This window comes from Xiphophorus hellerii, chromosome 20 (genome assembly GCF_003331165.1).
Source record: "Xiphophorus hellerii strain 12219 chromosome 20, Xiphophorus_hellerii-4.1, whole genome shotgun sequence".
Lineage (NCBI taxonomy): Eukaryota > Metazoa > Chordata > Actinopteri > Cyprinodontiformes > Poeciliidae > Xiphophorus > Xiphophorus hellerii.
In genome coordinates this window covers 2,271,445-2,296,353 of record NC_045691.1, presented here as the reverse complement: position 1 = coordinate 2,296,353, position 24,909 = coordinate 2,271,445, and the positions used below count along the sequence as shown (strand labels likewise).

Below are 24,909 nucleotides of genomic sequence, written 5' to 3'. Positions count from 1 at the left end.
TAGCTGAGAAGGCATGGTCTGAAAGAGGAAGCAAACACAAGTGCCCTTGTGAATTTTCAATGCTTCTCGGCAGAAAAGTCTCCCTCTCTCCTGGTTTAACCTGTGAGCTGATGAATCCTGGGGGACGGTGGTGAACCAGAGCGTCTGTCTGGTTCAGCCTGCTGGAGTCGGAAACTGAAGCTTGTCGGTGTAAAGCCTCCTCTGCATTAAGCAGCTCAGTGTGGAGCTTCAGGGCCCTGCTGAGGGATGGAAGGCTTACTCTAATGGATGACAAACTCTGAGAAGTGGGTGATGTGCGCCACAGCTTGGAGTACACTTTGAGTCCTTATCAATAATGTCACACTGGTCATGACAGCCTTCATCTTTCTAAGTACACCAGAGAAAAGTGCATCCTGAAATACGTCAAGTTACAGGTGGGGATATGAGACATGAAAATATACTTTCCAATGTTTTTCTAAAAGAGAATGTTGAAAATGGGCTGCACAGTGGCGCAGTTGGTAGCACTGTATGGTGGGTTCTCTCCGGGTACTCCGCCTTCCTCCCACAGTCCAAAAACATGACTGTCAGGTTAATTGGTCTCTCTAATTTCTCCCTAGGTGTGAGTGAGTGAATGGTTGTTTGTCTTGTCTGTCCCTGTGACAGACTGGTGACCTGTCCAGGTGACCCCGATGACCCCGACCCGGTGACCCCGCCTCTTGACCACCAAATCTCCCCACTATGGACAGGGTGTACAGAAAATGGATGAATGAATGTTGAAAATCTTCTTATTTAACTGTTTGTATTTGTTTCCATCTCTGCTCACCAAGGTTTTATTTAAATTCAACATGTTTTCAGTTTTATTTTACAACCAGAGATCACCTTGATACTATTACTTTTTGTTTTCTGACCATATTTCCTGTCTTTAATAAATACCTTGTAACCTTATCTTTTAGCAGACTTACTTTGCAGAGTAGAACTTTTTTCTCCCACTGGATTAACTCATTAACTTAGTCTAATCTCCAAAAATGGTCAAATCTCCTCAAGTAGCTCATTTCACATGTTTTCATTGGAACTGATTCAGTCATTACAAGTGAGATTTAGCTTGTGTGATTGTAAATTAAATGAAAATAAAGTCATTTAGCCCTTATAGTACACTTCTTTGTGTGTCTGCAGTTTTTTAAAGCAGCTTTAATGGGAGGATTTTTGTCCTCAGGTCATTTTGTCATCTGTTGTTTATGTCCGTTTAACTGAGGGGCCAATCTGTTGCCCCATTTGTTTACTCACACAGTGTCACATAAAACCATTAATGTTTTATTAAAAACACACCAAGTTAGTACTGCTTCACTATTAAGGAAGTCCACATTGTATAATTTGGTGGAAAATATCTTCCCTCGTAGTAGCAGAAATATTGTCCTATGCCAGAGAGCATCCACTAATGCCTGGTGAGAGGGAGGAGTAAAAGGTGATTCACACTGAGGTCAGAAAAGGAGTCGTTAATATCTATAATTATGACATGCAACTTCAACTTGTTTGAAATGATAGAGCTGCGTAAGGAATAAGGGAGAATATTACGTTTTTTAAATAATAAACCAGATATTTTTCTCCTTTTTCTTAATATATACATGGCAAAACTAAATATACAAAAAGAACTAAATGAGCACAAATTGTAAGTTACCTAGCAACTGTGAATTGTGAAGGGCAAGAAGTGTGTAAGTCATTCTAATTCAGCAGAAAGATCAAATTTACAGCTTCTAAACAGAAAACACTCAGGAAGATCTCATTTTTGACCTTTTCATTGCGCCGGCCTCAAAATGGTTGATTAGGTCAGATCTCTAATCAATCTGCTGTCGTCTTTATTCAGACAGAGATTCAGACAGTGGTTTTTTCCAAGGAAAGTAAATTTGTTCTTTAAATACTGTTATTTTTTAGCAAGAAGTGTGAAGAGGACCACCACTTCTACTCAAGGTCAGATTAAAATTGAATCATGTTATTTCCTGATGGTTTAGTCAGAGTTGCAGCAAAGATAAATCTGTCAAACATGCTAAATAATTTGAGCTTATCGTTCTATGCCCCTGCAGAGCAGGTTATACAAAGTGTGTATGGTGAATAATAAGTTCAGGGTCTGTGGTGGTTTGTGAAGGACAGAGATCAGCACCAAGGACAGATCCCTCACTTTTAAGTAAAAGACGTCTCTGAACAAAAACACAACTGATGGTTAACACCCACCAGGACAGGAAGACGTTTCTGATGTTTTAGAAATCATCTGCGTCTACATAGAACCATTCTCAGAAATAAAAATGCATTTAAGTTGTGTTGTTACTTTGTGTTACTGAGCATGTTCAGATCCTGTTTGAAAGATTTATTTTTGATTTTTTTTCACATGGTTATATTATTTCTAGATGAGTACATTTTGCTTTATTCCAGATTTTTATCCGATTCTTGGAAGTGTTTTTCTTAGTTAAATAGGTCACAAAGCGGAAGTAGTGGCTCACTGGGGTTAGAACCAAAATCAGCAATGATGTAACAATTACACTGCCTCGTTCTGTTTATTGTTGCAGTCTTCTGCCAAAAACAACCTCAGGGATGCCTACCTCTGACTGATTTGTCAGCAGGATCTACAGTCTGTGAACTTTGTTGGTATTTCTGGTTCCCAGGCAGAAACTCTCCAGGGGAAATCAGTTCAACACTATTCATTTCATTTCAGAGAGAAGAAAGTACACCAGAGCAGATGTTGCAGAATAATAGGAATTCACTGGAGATGTTTTAAATTATAGTTTAATGTCTCATTGATCAAAGGAAAAGAGTTTCTGTGACAAAGAGTTTCCTGCTCTTTGTTTTACAAAGTTTAGGCATCGAAGTCAAAATGTTCTACATGTCCGGGTTCTGATTAGCCAAAACGCCTCCCCTCATGTTAGCCCACACTGCTTCATGGAAGAAGCTGCTCTCTGGGATTTATCACACAGTTTTCCAAAGTGTTAAAGATGAACATCACTCAGGAAAGGTTTGCTGGACAAGCCTCCATTTCCATCAGCTACTTGTTTCCAATTCACACCAACTGTCCACATGTTAAAACAACTTTCATAAAAATGAGAAAACAAGAAAGGGCATTTCATATTACACATTTATCAAATGTTACTCTAGTTTAATGCAGTGCTCACTGATCTTGCATTTTACTCTTCTTTTTTGTTGAAACTGGGTCTCTAGAGTACAAATGTGCCGTCAGTATCTTATTTGTAGCAGAAAGCAGTTTTCAATTTTTTTTAAACAGTCAAAATAACAGACTAAATATCATTAGTTTTATCTTAAGTAATTCTAACTTATTTCATGATGTAGCATGCGTTCCATGACTTTATACCACACGTCCATAATTATTTATACCTTTGTTCATTTTATACATTATGCAGGTTTTTTGTTTTAAGTTTTTGTGGCAATAAATTCAACACCTGCTGCCATTCAAACTGCTTAGGCATATCTTAAAAAGGGCCAAATGATGAGGTCAGAGCCGATGATGGGAGCCAAATCATTCTCTCATTGTCCTGAGAATATTTTAACTTAGCAATCAACTAATATAGAAAAAAAGCAATGTGTGAGCTGCTTTAGATGGATAAATCATCAGAGTGAGTCCTGCTTTCATCAGGAGTTACAGATTCTGTCAGGTTGTCAGCATACATTTATCTGCAGTTCACTATTTATGGATCATTTTGTGATGCACATCATTCAGATTGATCCAACAAGACATCAGAGAATATGTGTGGTTTCAAAGAATGCAGTTGGAATTGTGGGACCAAAGAGCTGCTGCCTACATCTCCCAGAATTCACTTCAGTAATATCCAGATTTGGGTGAATTTTCTTCATAGTTTACTGAGTGTTGAGATCCACACTGAGGCTGTCCAAGCATCCAACTCTCAATCACGGTAACCTGTGGTAATTTTCAGTTACTTAAGTGTATTATATTCTGCTGACCAACTATTTCTCAGAGCAGAAACAAAAGTTTTAACTGGTGTCTCTGTTTTCTCTACATTTGCTGCAGCTGATGTCTCACTTGTTTTCCATCCTGTCTCACATTTAGAGTCTATATACGTTTGAATTTGAGAAGGAACAGCTGCAGATCACAGAACTGGAAAGTATATTCTGAATTGATCTCCAGATAAGTGAGCTTCTCGTAGCGTCTCATATCCTCAATAAGAAAAATGCACAACTTTGATGTGAGTTTCTATTTCCTCCATTCACTGCAAAAACATTCCTGCACACAGAAACAAGGCTGTATTCCCAAATACCGCTGACATCACCTCGCCATGTAAACACGCCATCCAAACACAAACACCTCATAGTGTGAACTGTGGCCTCATTTATATTGAATCTCAGCAAGCGCACACAAAGAAGAAGAGAGTGTAGTGATCCAAACCGCTTTCAGATCTTCTGAGATCAGTCCTTTAAAACATTCAAATAGACACACACACACACACACACACACACACACACGCCCACACACAGCACAGTGGCCCCAAGCACCACATGAAAACAACTATGAGTCTCACTCTGAGTCTCACACACAAGCAGATCCTGTAAACATTCGGTCCCAAACATGTCAGACTTGAAGTACCAAACAATCCTCATAAAGACGTTCCTCATCCATCCATCCATCCATTTTCTGTTCACCCTTGTCCCTAATGGGGTCGGGAGGGTTGCTGGTGCCTATCTCCAGCTACGTTCCGGGCGAGAGGCGGGGTACACCCTGGACAGGTCGCCAGTCTGTCGCAGGGCAACACAGAGACAGACAGGACAAACAACCATGCACACACACACTCACACCTAGGGAGAATTTAGAGAAACCAATTGACCTGACAGTCATGTTTTTGGACTGTGGGAGGAAGCCGGAGTACCCGGAGAGAACCCACGCATGCACAGGGAGAACATGCAAACTCCATGCAGAAAGACCCCGGCCGGGAATCGAACCCAGGACCTTCTTGCTGCAAGGCAACAGTGCTACCAACTGCGCCACTGTGCAGCCCTAAAGACGTTCCTGCCGGACCAAAAACCCAGAGACACAGATATTTGTGATAGGTTGCAAATCCTGAGACCAGAATAAGAAAATTCATCGACGATGCAAACTAAAAGTTACATAATCTATGCAGTTTAGTTTATTCATATAAGATCCATTCCCTACATGTCAAGACAAACAGGGTCAGTACATAAATTACATACAGTTAAATTCAGCTGTGCATAAAATCTTAGCTGGTGAAGGATTTGAAATAAAATACTGTCAAAATGAAGAATTCATATTTGTATGCGTTTTCAAAGTTTGCCCTCTTATGTGGGTGTTATAATAATCCATTTGCATGTATTAATATGCTAAAACAAACATAATTCTGCTTGTGTAAAACATATCATCTTCAGCATCTGTTTTATAAATGAGTTATTTTCTCTAAATGGAAACCCAGCGCATGAAGAATGATAAAGTATAATTACTTATGGGTTCTTAAAAAGCCTTCTGTGGTTGTCACTGAACCCTTTAATCTGAAAAAAACACATTATAGCGTTAATGGTGGTGCAAACATTTGCAGCAGTATTGTATTCCATTAGGAATCTGACAGCACACAAAGAGATATAAAACATTTAAGAATGTAGGGAAAAGCCTTTAAGGAATTGCCTGTTTGACAACAAAACAAAAGTTTTATTGAGCTACGAATAAAACCACCAGACCTGGAGGTGAGATCTGGGAAACAACTGCAGCTGAAAACAACCTGGCAACACAACATGCAACATTTTTCACAGTAAATACAAGCATAACCGGAATAAGTTAAAGAGGGAGTACTAGGTGTTTTTACAGGCACATAGTGCCATTTTATAGCACAGTCAAGTAACTATGTTACCATCAGATGTTATGAAAATACATGATTTGAAAAAACGATTTGAACGAAACTTGACTTCATAATTTGACGCTTTGAAATTGGGCTTCTGTCTCTTTAAGAAGCTCTTACTCTTTCCGACACTCCACCGTCAGACCATCAACACAACAATGCTCATCCATCATGCCAGTAACTATTCTTACTATACTCAGCTGAGTATGAAAAGCTCAGCAGACTCACTGTTCCACTGGATGTTTGCCACTTAAGCTTTTATTGCCATTTCCTGGTTGGTCCACAAAAGAAATTTGAACTATTGAACCAGAAGGATCTCACTAAGAAGTGTTTTCTACAGTTTTAACCAAGTCTACCAGTCAATCATCAGATCTGGTTGGTCATCGTCTATCAGTCCTCCATCACTGAACCAGCTTACAACAATAACCAGAATACAAAGGTTTGTAGATGTGTCCCCAGTCCAACACACCTGAATCAAATGGCTGATTTATGTTATTATTAGAATGAAAAAAGTTCTCCAGAGTTTCACTAATGACCTGGTTATCTGACTCAGTTGTGTTAAAGTAGAAACACGTCTCAAAGTGTCAGGGCAGCGGCCATTGAGGACTGGAGTTTAAGACACAAGGCCACTGTGACAAGCAAAGGCAAAGCAACTGCTGTCAGAATAGAAATGTCAGGAATGATGCTTTCAGTGTTTTAATGAAAATCAGGAACTAATTGTGATGTAAATCCAGAAGTTATATGAATTGTTTATGAAGTGTTTGTAATGTTGAATCATCCATCAGATAAGGAGTCCAAGAAAAAGAGTCAGAAATGTTTTTTGTGTTTTCAAGTATATAAATGCAATTAAGCAAAGCTGTACAGGATATCACCAGTAAAAAAATATTATGCTGCAACTCTAAAACAAAGTTATATGTTGAGAAATACATCACAAATATTCTTTTATTTTATGCATAGTTGTTAAATGTAATTATTGACATTTTATTTACTTATTAACTTTGTACTGTTTATTTGTAACTTTTCTTGCTTCCGTTACTAAAAGGAAATCCAACATAGTTTTATGTCTCGATACAATTGTGTGAAAATTCAGATCTGATGACTCAAAACATTTTTCTGTGATTTTTTTTTCTTTTACTTTTATGCCGAACCTTTCCTCATGTTATTGTGTAGCACTTCCTGTGATTTTAGCACAAAGATGCATGTCAGCTGTTTATCATAGGCCAGAGTAATGCTTAGAAAGCTGTGGGCTGTTAAACAAAACCTTGATTGTGCTCATTTCCAACCCAAAGAAACAGAAACAGAAAATACAAACAAATATTTTTACCTTTTTTTTTTCTTGTTGTGGTTTTAAAGGGTTAAGTCTCAAATAGTGCAGCAGCTTCAACTATGGCAACAGGATCACAGAAATAACTGTATTCTTATAAAAGAATGTCTAACAGCGACACCACATTGCAAGACTTGGAAAAACTTTGAAAATGAGAAACTGTGGCAGGTTCTCATTTCACAGCAGGCTCTGTGGCGTCTTGCAAACTTGTAGCAAGCAGAAAAAACACAGTGAACTTCATGTTACATGAGATAGGAAATGCAATCAATTGGAGTTTTAAGTGTTCAATTAAAGGTGCATTGCAAAAGCACTCAAATCCTTTAGATTTTGACATGTCAGAACCACAAACGTCAATGTGTCTTATTGCACTTTTATGTGATAAATGGATCAACAGAAAGTGGTACATACAAGTTAACACAAAAAATACAATTATTTTTCCAAATGTGCATTCTTATTTATGCAAACTGTGTCAGTATTTTGTGGAAACTACTCCTTTGTGGTACTTGAAGTGTCAGGGCCACGTCTCTGCCAGCTTTGCACATCTAGAGAATAAATTTCTGGCCTATTTCTCTTTGGAAAATAACTCAAACTCAGCTGGGGAGTGTTTGTAAACATCAGTTTTCAAATCTTGCCACAGATTCTCAATTAAAATTAGGACTCAGCCTTGAATGGGTCATACATGAAAAAGCCTTGATCTAAACTGTGGGGGTTTTGATCAAGGCAGCAGTCAGAACCGCAGGCTGCTGTAGTTCTGACTGGATGGTTAGGCCGTTTTCTGCTGGAAGTTGAACCTCCAGTTTCTTGCAGCCTCTGATATTATTCCCAGTACTGGTCTGTATTTAGCCTCCATCGGCTCTGACCAGCTTCTTTATCCCCGCCAGGTGTAAACTGAACGACATCCAGTTTTCTTTTAACCACAGTTTTCTTCTTGTCACTGTTAGAGAAAACCGTAAATAAAGGACTTTCTGCAACTTGCTCAAAGTTACAAAGACGCTCTTGGTTGCTGGTGTGTTCAATTTCAGGTGGACTTCCATGATTGTTTGTGTTTGAATTTAATTATTTATATAACACCAATTCACATCATGTTATGAAATGTTTTCAATTAAGGCATTTTACAGAAAAGTAAATTCAATCCAGTCATACATACGTTCTGATTGATGCTCACTTTTTATGGTTTATTTGTAAAAACAAACAAAAAAATATTTTAGTATTCTTCATATTTCTTCAAATTCACAATTATGTACAATGTTGTGTCAGTTTTGTCAAATTAAAACACACATTGATGTTTTGGGTAATAACATGAGAAAATGTGAAACACTGAAGTAGTTCAGACACTTTCACCGACAGCCACATACGTTGTCTGAGAGGAGGAAGCTGCACTGCTCACATATTGTTAACCTGGCTGAGGAAATAATGACGACGATGGTTTATATGTTTATATTTAAATGTATGTACTCAAAGTCCATGAAACTGAGGTCCATTTCTCTGCTTCAGTGCACAAACTTCACCAGAAACGCAGATTCTGGTTCAGCAAATGTGACAGAAAGGATCGCAAATGGAAAACCTATGTTGTCTTTTCCCACAGCAGTTCTCTGGGGACAGGAGGGCTTGCCACAAAATTGTGTCTTGTCAGAATTTACATGCATAAAATATTAGCCTTCCCACCATTTTTCATCTTGTACTTTGTATGGATGCTGTGTCAAGGTGTTACCTGGATCTGACACACCATGCTGACTTTACCTTTCCTATGTCACATTTTTATGTGCTTTTCATTACACACTTCACAATAAGTGTTGGGATATATTAAAGGAAAATAACAATACAAACATGTATAATCTATTTTCCCTCAAAGAAGCACTTTTGATGTTCACTAATAATAAATCAAACACAGAAAAAGCTATTTGGGGTCAAGTTAAAAATATCTTTGCATAAGGAATCATTTCACCTGCTCAGAATAGTAACTTCAGTAATATCACACATTAACTACAGTCCCATAAGACAACAATATCTCAAGCCATGAAAGCAATAAAAACTCAGAAAAGCAACTTATAGAGATGCTGAAAAGACAAAGCCAAACAAAGTCAAGAGTAACTTGTCTCTGAACACCAGCTGGGACACTTTACCTGCTTGTGTCACGCTGACTTACAGAGAGACAATGACATCTTTTATTTCACTCAAAGCACAAAACCCATCCAGCTTTTCCATTGGATTCCTGTGGACAATCAGCATTGCAGAGCTAGCAAGAGAAGAATTTCACAGTGGACGTAAAAACAGAAGCTGTCAGCAGGAAACGAATGGAAAAATTACCTGAACTCAACATCATGGAGGAGGCATTTACATCATAATGCAGCCGCAGAGGGATACAGTTTAGATGAACAGTAACTTGGTACACAGGTTTCCACACAAACATGTCCAAATGCTACGACTCCAGGAAACAAACTCAGAAACACAACTAGATACTTTTTCTAAAATAGCTGAATAAATATACTATTCAGTGTGTTGACAAAGATGCATACCATAATGTTCTGATCCAACATATGCCAACAATCACCTAAAACACACACACACACACCCACAAAGAAAAACAAACAGCTGACAGACATACTGCTTTCATAGTTAGCAGCAATCTGACAATCACAAATGCACTCTGTACCCTTGATTCGGCGTCTGATGACCCCCATCCGGCACTTTAGCGAGACAGAAAACATCCTCTTCGTTACTCTTTCTCTTCTTCCTGCTTCTTTCTCTCTATTCCTCTTGTTCTTCCTCCTCCTTCTCTTCCTCCTCAGTTTGACATAGTGTGAGCTGAGCGAAGGATAGAAGTAGAGGCAGGGAGTGAAAGAGAGCGGTATTGGAGCTCTGGCCGGTCACATGGCAAAGAGAAGAAGGAGAGACAGAGAAAGCGAGTCCTTCTTTCTAACAGGGGAGCCTCCTCCCCACTCCTCCATCTTTCACCTCTTTCTGGTGTCGTTCACTCTCTCTGTGTGGGAAGAAGTCAAACTTAGCTGCCCGTCATCTGCTTCCATCATCCTCTAACTCCATTATCTCCTCTCTTTTGGTTTTACTTATCTTTTTCTCATTTCTCCTTATAACCCCTGCCAAATGTCTATTTCATAAGAAAAAAAGAACAATTGTGAAAGAAACACAGCAAGCCCAAGGCTGACAGGTCAAAGACCGATGACTTAAAGTCTGGGCCACATAACTTAGTCTTCAGTGCATGACAAAATGGCGACCCCCCAAAAAAAATAGTCATAGTCAGGTATAAAGTGAAAAGCAGACATGTTTGGGGAAGAGAGGAAGTTTGGTCACACTATGCTATGCTAATAGTACTTAGCATACATCAGCCACTCATTGGCAGAAGGGAGAGCGTTGTGCAACATAAATAATTATCCGACCGCAACTAAAGTCACTAAAAGGTAAAACATAATTTAATCAAACTTCTGGACAGTTAATTTGCCTCAAAGAATTTTAATAATGGAGGTACTTCAATCATTTGGTGAATCGCTAACACCATTGTCTTCAAGCAAGAAGATCCTGGGTTCAAATCCCATTATTCATGGAGTTTGCATGTTGTCTCTACACATCTCTGAGTTCCCTCTGGTGACTCCAACTTCCTTTCACAGTCAAAAGCTGGACTGTTAGTTCATTAATCTTTTTAAGTTGTTCTCAGGTGTGAGTGTCTGTCCTGTGTGTTTCTATGTTTCCCTGTGATGGACTGGAGGCCTTCAAAAGTTTAGCCTGCCTCTCCCCCAATAACCACTGGAACAAGCAGTTCCAGTGCTTGTTCCAGTAACTCTTTACTGTAATACTTGAAAAAGATTTTAGTAACTTAGTGGCTAGAGCTTACAGAGAGCGAAGGGAAGCTTGTGACGGTGGAACAGAAAGATTATCACAATGTTTTTCTCATATCTTGCAATTCTGAAAGTCAGTGTGCAAGAAACTAAAGTAAGCCAACAAAACATCTTGCTCATGGTCGAGGATATGAAATCTATGAACAAGTCCAGAGTAGAAAAACTCAGTAGATTCAGTAGCATGGATCATTTTGAATTTCCTTTCATTCTGTCCTTTTCCTGTGCATTTTTCAGAATTGTGCCTCTCATGAATACATTCAAATAGGTGCATTTTTGAGTAAGATTTATGTGCCAACATAGCATGTCATATGTACAGAAAGCATGTGGAGCAGACAAGTCAATCAGTTTGTAAAGGAGCTGGCGTGAAGCTTGGACTGAAAGCAGGGAGAAGCGAAGCTACGCATACTGAAGTTACTCAGCAAGCCGCCTCTGTAGGAGATTTTGCATTTTAATAAGTAGAAAAGAATCAGCTGATTGATCAGCTGAAATGGGCTGCAACGAAAACCACTGATGATCTGCAATCTGGACAAACCACAACTTAAAATGCTCATCTGCATGAAATTTCAGTCTTAGAGATAAAAAAGAAAGTATTGAAATTATTTTAACCTTTTACCCAAACAGTTTCTTTGCATCAATTTAGGCTTTTTGTGAATAAAGAGTTATCCAGTGCAGGCTTTCAGTGTTAGTATTTTAATGATTTAATTGGATTCAATTTCATCTGCACAACAAGAATTCAGAAGTGTGTTTCTGTCTTTTTCTCTTTCTCTCCATAATTGTCTCAACCCCAAGGCAAACCTCGTTAAGGACTCCTTTCCTCCCAGTTTAACCCGTCTTACTCCAATTCATCGCTTCAAATCTTATGATCCACCACTCAAACTCTCTCTCACCTTCCTCCTCATTATCTGTAAAGGTCTCTCTCTCTTATACTGTCATGGTAGCTGAGTTCAGAGGATGGAGTGAATTTTTTTAAATGACAGCGAGATCAAAGCTGCAAATGCCTGAGCTCAGTGGAGGAAGAAAAGAACAGAGAAATTAGGAGGTGAAGGAGTAGGATGGGATATTTGAAAGAGGAGCAGGAAGTTGAAGAGTGTGAAGGAAGCTTGGGGGGTAATATGGAAAGTATGGAAATATGGAAAGTGTAGGAATGAGAAGAAAAACGAGAAGAAAAAATGTTGCAGGACTTTTGATTATTAAAAAAGAACAAGAGGGTCAACTAAAGAGTTGCAAAGACGACAAAAAGGCGAATAAAGCAGTGGCAAACATTGAGCAGATCTGGTGAAGTATCACCTCTTTGGAAATGGACATTACAGTCCACAGAGGAGAGGAAGAGGAGAGGAACAGGGAGAGCTGGAGGAAAATGACATGATGACAAAGAACGACTGGACAGAGAGGACAAATGTCATCTAGAATTGAGTAAATCAGTTGAGCATCTGAAAACCTCCCGGTTTTGGCAGAGTCTTGGGGAAGCCTCGACTCTGAAAGCTCAGCTGTGAAGGAGTCAGTTTAGTCTTACAGGGATACAGTCAGCCTACACCCACATAGAAAAAAGACTATTTTAGGTACAGTATTCATTTCCTTCTGAGAGTGGCTATGGCATTTTCATATCTTAGCTGAAATATGACAAGAAACTATCAGGTTCTGTTCTGTTGCACAGACAGTTGGAAAGTAAGTGGAAATTGTTCTGATGTAATTTTTGCGACATGTAATGCAAAACTGACTCCTAAGTTGGGTGCAAAAAACATCTCTACTTTCTTATCATTTATAGCAAAAACATTTTTACGAACATTAAGTTAAACTAAATAAACTCAAAACCTTTGAGGCTCAGAGCAGCATGAGGCAGATCATCCATCAACACTTTGCTTATTTAAGATTTTCTCTAATTCCATGGCTAACACTTACATACCGAAAAAACTGTTTCAACATGTGTGTGTTTCCATAGACCGTATGCTAGAATTCACACAGAGACCAAGTGCATTGAAATGCAAAGCAGCAAGTTTATGGCGGCGTTTTTATCTCAGAAAAAAACTAACATTGTTTATCAGCTGCATGCACATCCTCAGAAAATTGCTGGCAAAAAAAACACCCACACATCTGCCTACATGAGATCAGGACTCACAAAATGTGATACTGAGGAGGCTGAAAGGGAACGTAGAGGCAAAGAGTTGAAGAAATAAAAATGAGAAGGAGAGAATTTGAAAACTTTAAGGACAAAGCTTTTCTTCACAATTTATTCAGCCACACTGTAGAGAAAGTCATTTTTTTCAGTTCCAGGATTTAACATGTCCAAGTAAAGTAAAAATTTTCATCTATGCAAAATTACAAATTTGGCAGCTGACAGCTCTGTAGAAAAAACGTGTGTTGACATAAGGCCAAAGAACGGAGAAATCAGTAGATTGGTTCGTTTAAACATAGAAGTGTACAAATTGAAATTATGAAAATAAATTTGCTTAACCAAAGCACAACAGTTTTGAAAAAAAAACAAAACATGTATTTTGATAAAAAGGTTTTTCACTATGAGGTCATTCTATCAAAACTACAATGGAAACACTTTTTTTGCATCACACAAGCCAGGTGATGAACAGCTGGATGTTACTACAGGTGGAACAGACGAAGAAGACAACAGGAAGTAGCAGGAGGATGATGGTTTGTTTTTGTTTTTTCAGACAATAAGCAGCTGGCGCCGCCAAAGCTCTCACAGCATCACAGTTCATAAAAAGTTGTGCGAGTCCAGTTTGTCGAAACCTTTCTGTAAAATGGCGGATGACAATAAGACGCATAGGTAACCGCTCCCAAACGGGTAGAGCTTGTAGCCTGAATCAGACGTCTCCTCTGATTGGCTGAATTATGAACATATCTCATGTAGCTGTTACATCCGTCACTGCCACAATTTTTAATGACTCATCGCATGAACAAGATAAATCTTATTAGATTTTAATTTCCTTTCTCATTTAATGCAACACTGCAATTGCAAAATTGTGGGGTTTTTTTTACATTAACAGAAAATAGACAGATTTGTGTGAATTTGAAGAGAATGAACTAAAATACAGAGACAACAAGAATTAAGTAAGAAACTAAACACAAGAAAATGGACAAATATTGCAAAATTCTTCTAACAATAATGACAACAGAAACATTAACCAGGTATGGCAAGACCTTATTAACAATAATATAAAACTTGGAAGTGATTAAAATACAAAAAATACCACAAATGAAAACCAAAGAACCCCATGCTCATAGCCGGTATTTCCTGATATTATTCTATATAGAACTGATGATAGGCACTTTCTCTTCACCATATACTTAACACATTTTTTTCCCATGATTTTTTTTTTTTTGTAGCTTTTAAGATTGATTTAGTTATTCCTAATGATAAATCAAAACTTTTGTCCTCAATAAAAAGGTGGGAAAAAAATTATTCAAAATTCTCTCTAAAGTGATACTCTACCCCATGAAAGTATTAGGCTATGTCATATTTGTTTGTTTACAAAAAACATAGACATTTCAGTAAAAAAAATCAAAAAAAACATCCAAGGATTTTCTTCCAGAAGTTAAGAAGGAAGATTAAAGTAAGATACACTTTGCAGAATGCAACCACATCATTTTCTGGTTTCCTGGGGAGTCTCTTGTGTTTGACAGAGTTATTAATCAAAGAGCTGCTGTGTGACAAAGGAACCTTTACCACCTTTTCACTACAGACTGACTGCAGATGTTCAAAGGACCACGTTAAAGCTACTCTCAGTTTATTTAATTATTTAGTCTCCAATGACAAAATAAAATAATATATACATTTACTAAACTAATAAAATATTTTCCATAAACAATTGAAACAGCAGAAAAACATAAAACTGAAGAATTTTGACTATTTTTCTCATGCCATTACTTATTCATTAACTATATCTCCCAGTAGATTGGCCATCAAATCCCAATTCAGCCTAATGTGGGTGACAGGAGGAGTGCAGACAGATAAAACCTGAAATCTGTGCTGGAACAGAGCGAACAATGCAGATGAGCAGAGCAGGAACCAACGGTCCACAGCTTGTTTAATAAATCATCACAAGAGCAGAGTCCGCAGAGTATTGCACAAAGCCAATATGGTTGTTCAATTCAACACATGCAGTAATTCAGTTCAGTTTGAAAACAGGTCTGCACAGCAGGTAAAAGATTACCATCAAGATTACCAACAGGATTATAAACTGAATAAATCCTATATGTTCTCACAAATTAAAGCTGGTTTTGCATGTTTTGTTTCCAGTTGTTTTATTTTACTACTATCTGCTAGGCTAAAAACACAAGCATTGAGTATTTTGCAACAGTGACTTAAATTAGACATACTGGCTCTCTCAGAAAAAATAAAATAAAATCAGACATCTGCAGCTGTGAGCTGCAGTCCTCTGCATGGTTTATGCAACACTCGTAGAGTAAAAATATTGATTTTTAGTAGAGTTAGAAATGTCCTCTCCTCAACAACCAAATTCAGCCAGTTTCTGAGAGATGCATTATTTACCAGTGAACAGCAAGGGCTTTATGTGAGGTATGTACCAGACAAGAGCATGCCATAGACGTTACACATACGAAATATGTTTTTTACTGAACAGTACTGCTATTTAAAAGGTAAAAACACCAGAGATACTTTGTTATAAATCAAACAACCTCATTTTAGAAATAGTTTGTCACATATAAAACCACAGAATGTTGTCATTGTTTTACTTGTTTGTTGGAAATCGCTCCAGCAGAACATCTGAGCTGCATGAGCAGGTCCTATGGATTTCAGGATCAGGTTAGACTGGAACAGACAGATGTGAAGGAGATCATTTAAAGCCAGGTTACTATGTAAAGTCTCAGGCCTGGTTAAACCATCAAGCCAGAGGTGCAATGCTGGTGAGGCACTGACTTCATCATAATCAGATTTGCAAATATAGACCCACCTGCATGTTATTGTTTACATACGGAAATTTCGCGCATGCGGACAACGCTGGAGGGCAAAAAGACGATTCCTTTACATGTCATGCATAGCCGCGCTGCCGCCGTAGAACTGCGTCAACTCAATCAAACTGGGACATGTAGATATTCATGCTGTGCACCACAGCAAAGGGAAAAAACGTTAAAGTTAACTGTACAACTCAAAACCACGTCTTTCTTGCTCTCTGTATCAGCGCAGCTACGCTCAGATTTGTTGCCATAGCAACTGACAACAACGCCACAAAAACACACTCGAATATTTCCCACACAGAGAGCAAAACATTCAGTCTGTTGCAGTGGTATGGTTTAAGGCTTAATGTTTATTTTCCTTTTATTAATAAGTGATTGCTGTGGTAAGAGGAGAAAACTATAAATATATCGCTGCACTTGATTCCATGGAGCTAGCCATGGAGCTAGCCATGGCTAGCTCCATGGCTAGCTCCATGGCTAGCTCCATGGCTAGCTCCATGGCTAGCTCCATGGCTAGCTCCATGGCTAGCTCCATGGCTAGCTCCATGGCTAGCTCCATGGCTAGCTCCATGGCTAGCTCGTCGTTACTGTCTTACTCTGCAGTTGTGGAGTCACAATGTCTGGGATCATGAGCGCCCCCTGCCATGAGGCCAGAGAACTGCCTGCCTCACCACGAATCTGTTCCCTGCCTTTTATGATCGCTTCTCAGCACAGGAAACAAGTTACACACACAGTTGGTGACAAAAAGCACTGCACATTATATACATAAGCGAACTTATGGAAAATCAGTTCATCCATTAAATGTTTTTTAGCCATTTTATTGGCGGCGTACAGACAGGAGGAACATAGAATGGCAGCCAGTGCAGAAGTTGATCAATCCCAGGTGAGGCTCGCTGCTGCGCTTCAGACCATTTGAATGGGAAAATGCGAAAATTCTGCAATTTTGAAGAAAAAATAATCAGAATTGGTTAAGCTAAATGAAAAATATGTACTTTATAGTACAACCCACAGGGTGAAAATAGCAATATAAATTATTGTATTATTATATATTATTTTTCCATGACAGGTGAGGCATGACCACACGTCACTGATCCATTCACAAGTCAAGCTTTAATAGTCCCGCTTTTCACCTGGCGTGCTTGTAGCTGTGTTGGCCGGTCATGGACCTCCCTATTTTAGTAAGTTTGCTAGTAATATTCCTTATATATATATATACACACACATACAGTACAGACCAAAAGTTTGGACACACCTTTTAATTCACTGAGTTTCCTTTATTTTCATGACTATTGACATTGTAGATTCACACTGAAGGCATCAAAACTATGAATAACATGTGGAAATATGCACTAAACAAAAAAGTGTAAAACAACTGAAAATAGCCCTTATATTCTAGTTTCTTCAAAGTAGCAACCTTTTGCTGTGATTACTGCTTTGAACACACTCTGCATTTTCTTGATGAGCTTCAACAGGTAGTCACCTGAAATGGTTTTCACTTCATAGGTCAACCTGCCCTGTCAGGTTAATAAGTGGGATTTCTTGCCTTATAAATAGTCATGAAAATAAAGAAAACCCATTGAATTAGAAGGTGTGTCCAATTACTTAGCCTCACAGGACACAATGACTGGGGTCCTTAATGTATATTTTATTTTCAGTTGAGACAGATTAAACTAAGCCGTCTTATTTCCTTACTTTTGTTCAGAAATCAGAACATATGCGTACCAAACATTAGGTAGCTACTGCTGAAATGTGGCAATCTCGAAAATAACAGAGTAAATGCACAAAAAGGAAAATACAACGTATAAAAAGCAAGAAAAGAAATACGGCAGTGGCCTCTGGCTGCACAAACAAAATACAGAGAGCTGCATTACACCACACTGATTTAGCGCATGTGTGATCGTGATAGGACTTATTTTATTAACACTTACTTTCCACTAGTGATGTTACGTGATGTGCCGAGGCTTCGAGGCGTGTGTCGAGTAATGGAGGGGGCGTTTCCGTAAAGCGCGTATCGAGGCTTGCTTCATTTAGGGGAGGAGCCGAAAACGATGACGTCAGAAGCCTCGCTGCCTGGCTGTACCACGTGACTGCTTCGGGAAGTGGCTCAGATGTTGGCGCGGGGTTTGACAGCTTTAAAAACCCCACAGGCTCCATTCAAAATGTGGGTTGTTGTAGGCGAGTTGCGGTCAGTTGAGAGAGTGGATAGAGTTTTGATAGTTTGGATAGCAGAGTTTGGATAGTGGTTATTTAGTTTGAGACAGTTAGTTTGGTGTTTGGAGAGTTTAGGAGAGAGATAGATAGGAGATTTAGGAGCGCGAGGACAGGATAGGAGTAGGATGGAGCCGGCGAGAAAGAGGAGGATTTCCCCAATGTGGGAACATTTCGATTTGATAAGCCCTAACAAGGTAAGGTGAACTGAACATTTGCAGATGCATTAGGTTTGCTTATGAGGAACTGTATTTTTCACTGTTTCTTATTTTCTGTAAAGGTGAGGTGTTTATTGTGCTCCAAGGAGTTGGGGTACAATAATAACACCTCATCCATGTAGTGTCAAAAAAGAGAAATCGTGTGAAACCAAAAACTGTGGAGAAATTGTTGTTTCTTAATAAAAATGCATGAAATCATCCAAGTTACACAAGCATTAGCCTATTCACTACCCCCTCCCTAGTTCCACAAGCACTTTCACTGTCCTCTGCCTGATTAAGCCCAGGCCATTTTTCTAGAGTCACAGAAAAACATTACACAACATGCCATATCACATGACACTACTATTTTGGGAATAATTACACACAGAGAATACATTCAAACAATATTTTATTATACACATATGTGTATACATAATTTATGTAGACAAATGATTTCGTCCTACACCTTTTGTGAAGTCATTCCCAAGAGCCATAATAGACAAAAATTCAATGCATCACACGTGTTAAGATACAGCTGGCTGTGATTATACACCTGGCCAGTAGGTGGTTTCGTGTGCACATGAAGCCTCAAGAAATGAACCCTTTCTCGAACCAGTTGGCTCAAGTGGTTCAATGCCTCATGAGGCTTCATCTCACCATCACTACTTTCCACAGTAACGTCTCAGTTCACTCTTAATACCGGAGCGCATCGATGATCAGACATCTTATCATCACGTGGAGGAAATGGCCGCCCTGCACCGCCTACAGGTTCCCTGAACCATCCGTTTCACAAACACACCATCTCATTAAAATACTGACTAAATGAGAATGTACCGACATATTTCAACAAGTGATGTATATATTTACCGATTTTCTGCCAAATCTGTCTCCCGCAGATGAAACACTTACAGATCACATCCACGTTCAGCACGTAGCCTAGCAACACAGGAAGACAACAAGATGCATTTCCTGCCCCGTCTTGGGAAACAGCAACCACATTGAAACACTGCTCTCTGGTGGTCAAAATGTGCAGCACCAGACACCAACTACCTGCACATATTTAAATATAAAGAACAAATAATATTACATAACTGAACCAAAATAATTCAATAGCATTGTTACTGTAATATAAAAGAAAACCAACACCTTGAAACAGTACACTCATTCAACCAAACTTTACCACCCGGCTACATATATATAAACCTTATAAGGTCATGCTGTGTAGTTACAGTAGAGGCGGTATGAGATTTGTACTTCCTGTAGATTCTTCTTCTGCTACTTACTGTTGAATACAGAGAGATATGCTCTGTAGCGACATCTACAGTTTGGAAGCAGGTAAATAAAAGGTAATACGTTACTGATGGAACTTGTGTCAAAAGGACTGAGTAAGCTCAGATGTACTGTCCATTGCAATATTAGATATAAATTAACTTGATGTATGGAAAGCAGTATTGCTTTCCATACATCAAGCTAATTGTCATGTTTAGGTAAAAAGAATAAAAAAAATAACTTCCTTTTACAATCTGTTGTGGATTTTAATTAAAGCTGTGGGTCCCCTTAACACTTTAATGAAACAACTGCACATGAAAGAGTAATTGTGTGAGGTTTATATAGGACAAATTCCTACGACCCTGTCAGAGATTTTGAGAGAGTAAAAATATGTCCCACTGTTCCACCGCAGTGATAGAAAACTCACCTCTCCTCCTAAATCTGAGGTTTGACAGTTAGCTGGACCTTCCTGTCCAACATCACCCAGCATGTTTCTTTCCCTCTGACAAACACACACATAGACACACACTTTTGAATTTTTCATGTCTTATTGTTCAGTAGGTTGATGATTGAATTTAATTTTTTATACTATTGACACCACTTACCCAGCAGCTCTCACAACTCTTCCCACATTCTCTTTATGCTCTTTTCCCTTCCTTTTCCTAAAAATACATCTGCTCAAAAAACCATCATTTACCCACCAAGCCTCTCCATCCCCCCACCACTGTTCTTTTTGTTCAGATTTTGTAGTGCTAATCTCAGAGAGGGTATGATGGTAAAAATAAATCCTGAAAGCCTTGGGATGCTGACTGACTGTTTACAGTCTCTTACAGAGGCGAGTGCCCTGAAAACTGTACTATTTTGTGTCAAGAGTGTTTATGAACTCCCTATTTTTTGTCTCTTTACACCCTTGCGCAGCCTGCATGGCTGAAGGTTCTTGTTCCCAGAGACATTGTAGTGTCTTTTGTGTTTTGTATGCTACAAATCTGACACATTTCAATGTCAACATTAAATTTTGACATTGAAAAAATCTAATAACATAAATTTTACCTGCATTCTTGTATGTATGTGTATACTGAATGTTGGTCATATTCTCAGGTTGTTACACCGGCTTGTTGTCATTGTTGCATATTTGATTTATCAAAGAATTTCAGAAGTTAGAGGCAGCACAAACACTGGGTTCACATTCACTGGTTGATCAGAAAATAACATGTGAAAAAACAGAGAACAAACTGAAAATTTCCTGGAATTAGTTTCATGATTTCTTCATCCATCCATCTTTTGCTTATCATGGTCAGAGAGACAACAGGTATCTGATAATCATCTACCCGGTAACATTACCTACGCTGACTCTAAGAAGTACAACCCCTGGCAAAAAGTATGGACTCACCAGTCTTGGATGAGCACTCATTCAGACATTTCATGCTGTAAAACAAACTCAGATCAAAAACATGATACAATATTAAGGTCGTTCCAAAGTGCAACTTGTTGGCCTTCAGGAACACTCAAAGAAATGAAGAGAAAACATTGTGGAAGTCAGTGAATGATACTTTAATTGACCAAACACAGGGAAATAAATATGGAATCACTCAATTCTGAGGAAAAAAGTGTGGAATCACTCAAATTGGAGGTAGAAAAAAAGGACACACCCAGTCTATTTCCTTTCCCTAAATGGACACCTGCCCCAGATTAGATGTGCCCGTTAGTGTGCAGTTCAAAACACCTGCAGTCATGACACCTTGGAGGGCTGCTGGACGAAGTGGAGTGGTGAGAACCATGGCTCCAACAAGAGAAATGTCCCTTGAAACAAAAGAGAGGATTGTGAAACTTCTTGAGGAAGGTAACCCTTCACGCATGGTTGCTAAAGATGTGGGCTGTTCACAGTCAGCTGTATCCAAGATATGGACCAAATACAAACAGCATGGAATGGTTGTTAAAGCCAAGCGTACTGGTAGACCAAGAAAGACATCAAAGCGTCAAGACAAACAACTTAAGGCCATTTGTCTTGAAAACCGAAAAAGTACAACTAAACAGATGAAGCATAAATGGGAGGAAGTTGGAGTCAATGTATGTGACCGAACCGTAAGAAATCGCCTAAAGGAGATGGGATTTCAATACAGGAAAGCTAAACGAAAACCAGCATTGACACCTAAACATAAAAGAACGAGACTCCAATGGGCTAAGGAGAGGCAATCATGGACTGTGGATGACTGGATGAAAGTTGTCTTCAGTGATGAGTCAAGAATCTGCATTGGACAAGGTGATGATGCTGGAACTTTTGTTTGGTGCCGTTCCAGTGAGATTTATGAAGAGGCCTGCCTGAAGAAAACAACCAAATTTCCACAGTCCTTGATGATATGGGGCTGCATGTCAGGCAAAGGCACTGGGGAGATGACTGTGGTTAATTCTTCTATCAATGCACAAGTTTACATTGACATTTTGGACAGTTTTCTCATCCCTTCAATTGAACAGATGTTTGATGATGATGACATAATTTTCCAAGATGACAATGCATCGTGCCATCGGGCAAAAACAGTGAAGGCATTCCTTGAAGAAAGACACATTCAGTCGATGTCATGGCCTGCAAATAGTCCAGATCTCAACCCAATTGAAAACCTGTGGTGGAGATTGAAAAAAATGGTCCACAAGAAGGGTCCAACCAGCAAAGCTGATCTGGCAACTGCTATCAAAGAGAGTTGGCACCAAATTGATGCAGAATACTGTTTGTCACTCATCAAGTCCATGCCTCACAGACTGAAAGCTGTTATAAAAGCCAAAGGTGGTGCAACTAAATACTAGTGATGTATTTTGAATGGTCTTTTGTTTATGCGTTTTTCATGATTCCATACTTTTTTCCTCAGAATTGAGTGATTCCATATTTATTTCCCTGTGTTTGGTCAATTGAAGTATCATTCACTGACTTCCACAATGTTTTCTCTTCATTTCTTTGAGTGTTCCTGAAGGCCAACAAGTTGCACTTTGGAACGACCTTAATATTGTATCATGTTTTTGATCTGAGTTTGTTTTACAGCATGAAATGTCTGAATGAGTGCTCATCCAAGACTGGTGATTCCATACTTTTTGCCAGGGGTTGTATGTTCTTCTTTTAAAGTGTGGTTTAGTTTTCCCCTATATCTTCTTCTTGTGGGTTAGTGCCCCAACAAATCCCAAGGTGAGGAAACACCCTAATCACTGTACACAGACCAACAGAAACTTGGTGCATTTCGAGGTCCTCCAATGTGGTAGAGCTTCTCAATAATCCCTACTGAGGACATTGTTGTTCTTACTGACCGAAATGATGTTGGTAAATTAATGGACCATTAAATAATGATGTTCTGTTGGACTTGGCTGTATTACTTGGAGAAGTCACACTGTGGCACGACTCCACCCAGAAAGATATGGCAGCTCCTTAAATCCCCAGCATTTGATGAGTTGACTGCAGTCAGCTGTGGAGCCCACAGCAGGCAGGTCACACACTCCAGGAGAGATCCTCAGTCCAGGGAAAGAGTCTCTCCATCTCACACACACACACACACACACACCCCCACCCCCCCACACACACACACACACACACACACACGAGGCCAGGTCCTGATGCCACTTGGCTCCAAAGACCAAGTTTCCATATTCATTGGCAAAAAACCAGAATCTTCCAGCTCATTTTTCTGTCATCAATATGATGACATTAGCAAGATACATAAATCTCTCTATTTAAGACAGGAACTAACCACTCAGCCACTGGCATTCTCCTTCCTTCGTTTTTATTAACAGCCAAAAGACTCAGATTTAGAGAGGTTTAGTCATATAATTCTAAGTAGTCCATCAATTATGGCACTAAAAATGGGACTTTTCCTCACTTTGCATCCATCACTCTCAAAAGCAACTATTAAACCTCACTCATTTTCCTAAAACAGCAAAAAAAAAAAAAAAAAAAAAAAAAAAAAAAAGGCTGAGCAATTTTGGTCAACTTTTTTCTGATTTGCAGCTATTTGGACTGCATTATTATTTTTGAATGGCAGATTTCATTTCATGTTCCTGATCTACTTTGGAGGTAGTCACTTCAGGCTGCGTTCACACTGCAGCCTGAAGTGACCCAATTCAGATTTTTTGTCAAATCGGATTTTTTCGCCAGGGCCGTTCACACTGTCAAACATATGTGACATGTACAGTGTGTGTTTCATGCATTTCATGGAAATAATGTATTTATCCACAGGGACTTTAACCCACAATAAAACAACTCTACACATGGTGAAGTCAAAGATTAGAGTGAACACTGATCATTAGCTAAAGCATCACAACAAAATCAAATTAGTTACATGACAGAATCACATTGACTTAAAAAGGCAGACAAATAACAATGAAATCTGCACAATCATTTACAGATCAACCTGGTAGATAAATATCTTTTACCAGGTTGAGATAAAACATGAATAATAGTCAATAATAGCTAACTTTGTATTTTAAATAAACACAGCTTAGCAGACAGAAGATAATAACTTGCGGTCAGAAAGACCATTTGTGATTCGTTGTTCTCTTTAAAATCCATGTTTGCCATTTATCCTAAATTAAAATCACTGTATTTTTTTAGTACAGCTGATTCTTTACATTGTTTTTCTGACATTTAAATTTCAGACATTTAGTCTATCATATCTTTTTTCATTACATGAATCCTTTTTGTCCTTTGTCATTATCATCTTATAATAGTTCCTTACTTTGACATTTCCTCAGTTTCTCCTTCATTTTTTACTTTCCATCCCTTTTAAATCCTTAATATCACTTATTTAGCTAAAATCTTACATGCATAATGTTATACATCTCTCACTCTGTTTTCATATATTCATAAGTAATGTTTATTCCTCCCTACAATTATTTCTATGAACCATGCCCCTCTTCTCACCTACTTCAGTCTTTTTCGTTTCTTTTCTGAACTTGTGTTGGTGTTTAAGCAGTTGTGCAACCAAAAGCAACAGCACCCACTGCTGTTTCTATCCTTCAATGCAACAGCAACCATCATTTTTCCTTCTGCTTTTAATGCCAGGAAAGAGAACAACAGTCAGTGGTTCAGACACCAGAACATTGACATCAGAGCACAACATGGGAACCGTTCTAAAACTGGGGTACAACTGGAAAACAGAGGCAGCTTCTGAAAACTAGGGCAACGGTTTTATCCAGATGATTCTGTGTGCACCTCACATCATGAAGAGCCTCTGTCGAGGTTGTGTTTTCATTTATACCATGAGCTGGAAACACAGCGCTAATGAATAGACACAATGACAGATAAAAGGATGTTT

The 24,909-nt window shown here is 38.7% G+C and overlaps 1 protein-coding gene across 4 annotated transcripts in view; it reads right to left on the bottom strand.

The window, feature by feature from the left end:
* Positions 1-24,909, bottom strand: part of grip2b (glutamate receptor interacting protein 2b) — a 241,637-nt gene that overhangs the window by 117,437 nt on the left and 99,291 nt on the right. The window contains exon 1 of one of the 4 annotated variants that reach the window (XM_032549119.1): positions 9,818-9,950. The exons of the other annotated variants lie outside the window; for them this stretch is intronic. Within the exon in view, the coding sequence (XP_032405010.1) occupies positions 9,818-9,872 (55 nt within the window). The 5' untranslated portion in view covers positions 9,873-9,950. Of the gene's footprint in view, positions 1-9,817; positions 9,951-24,909 lie in introns of those variants that run through there. 4 annotated transcript variants of the gene reach the window in all.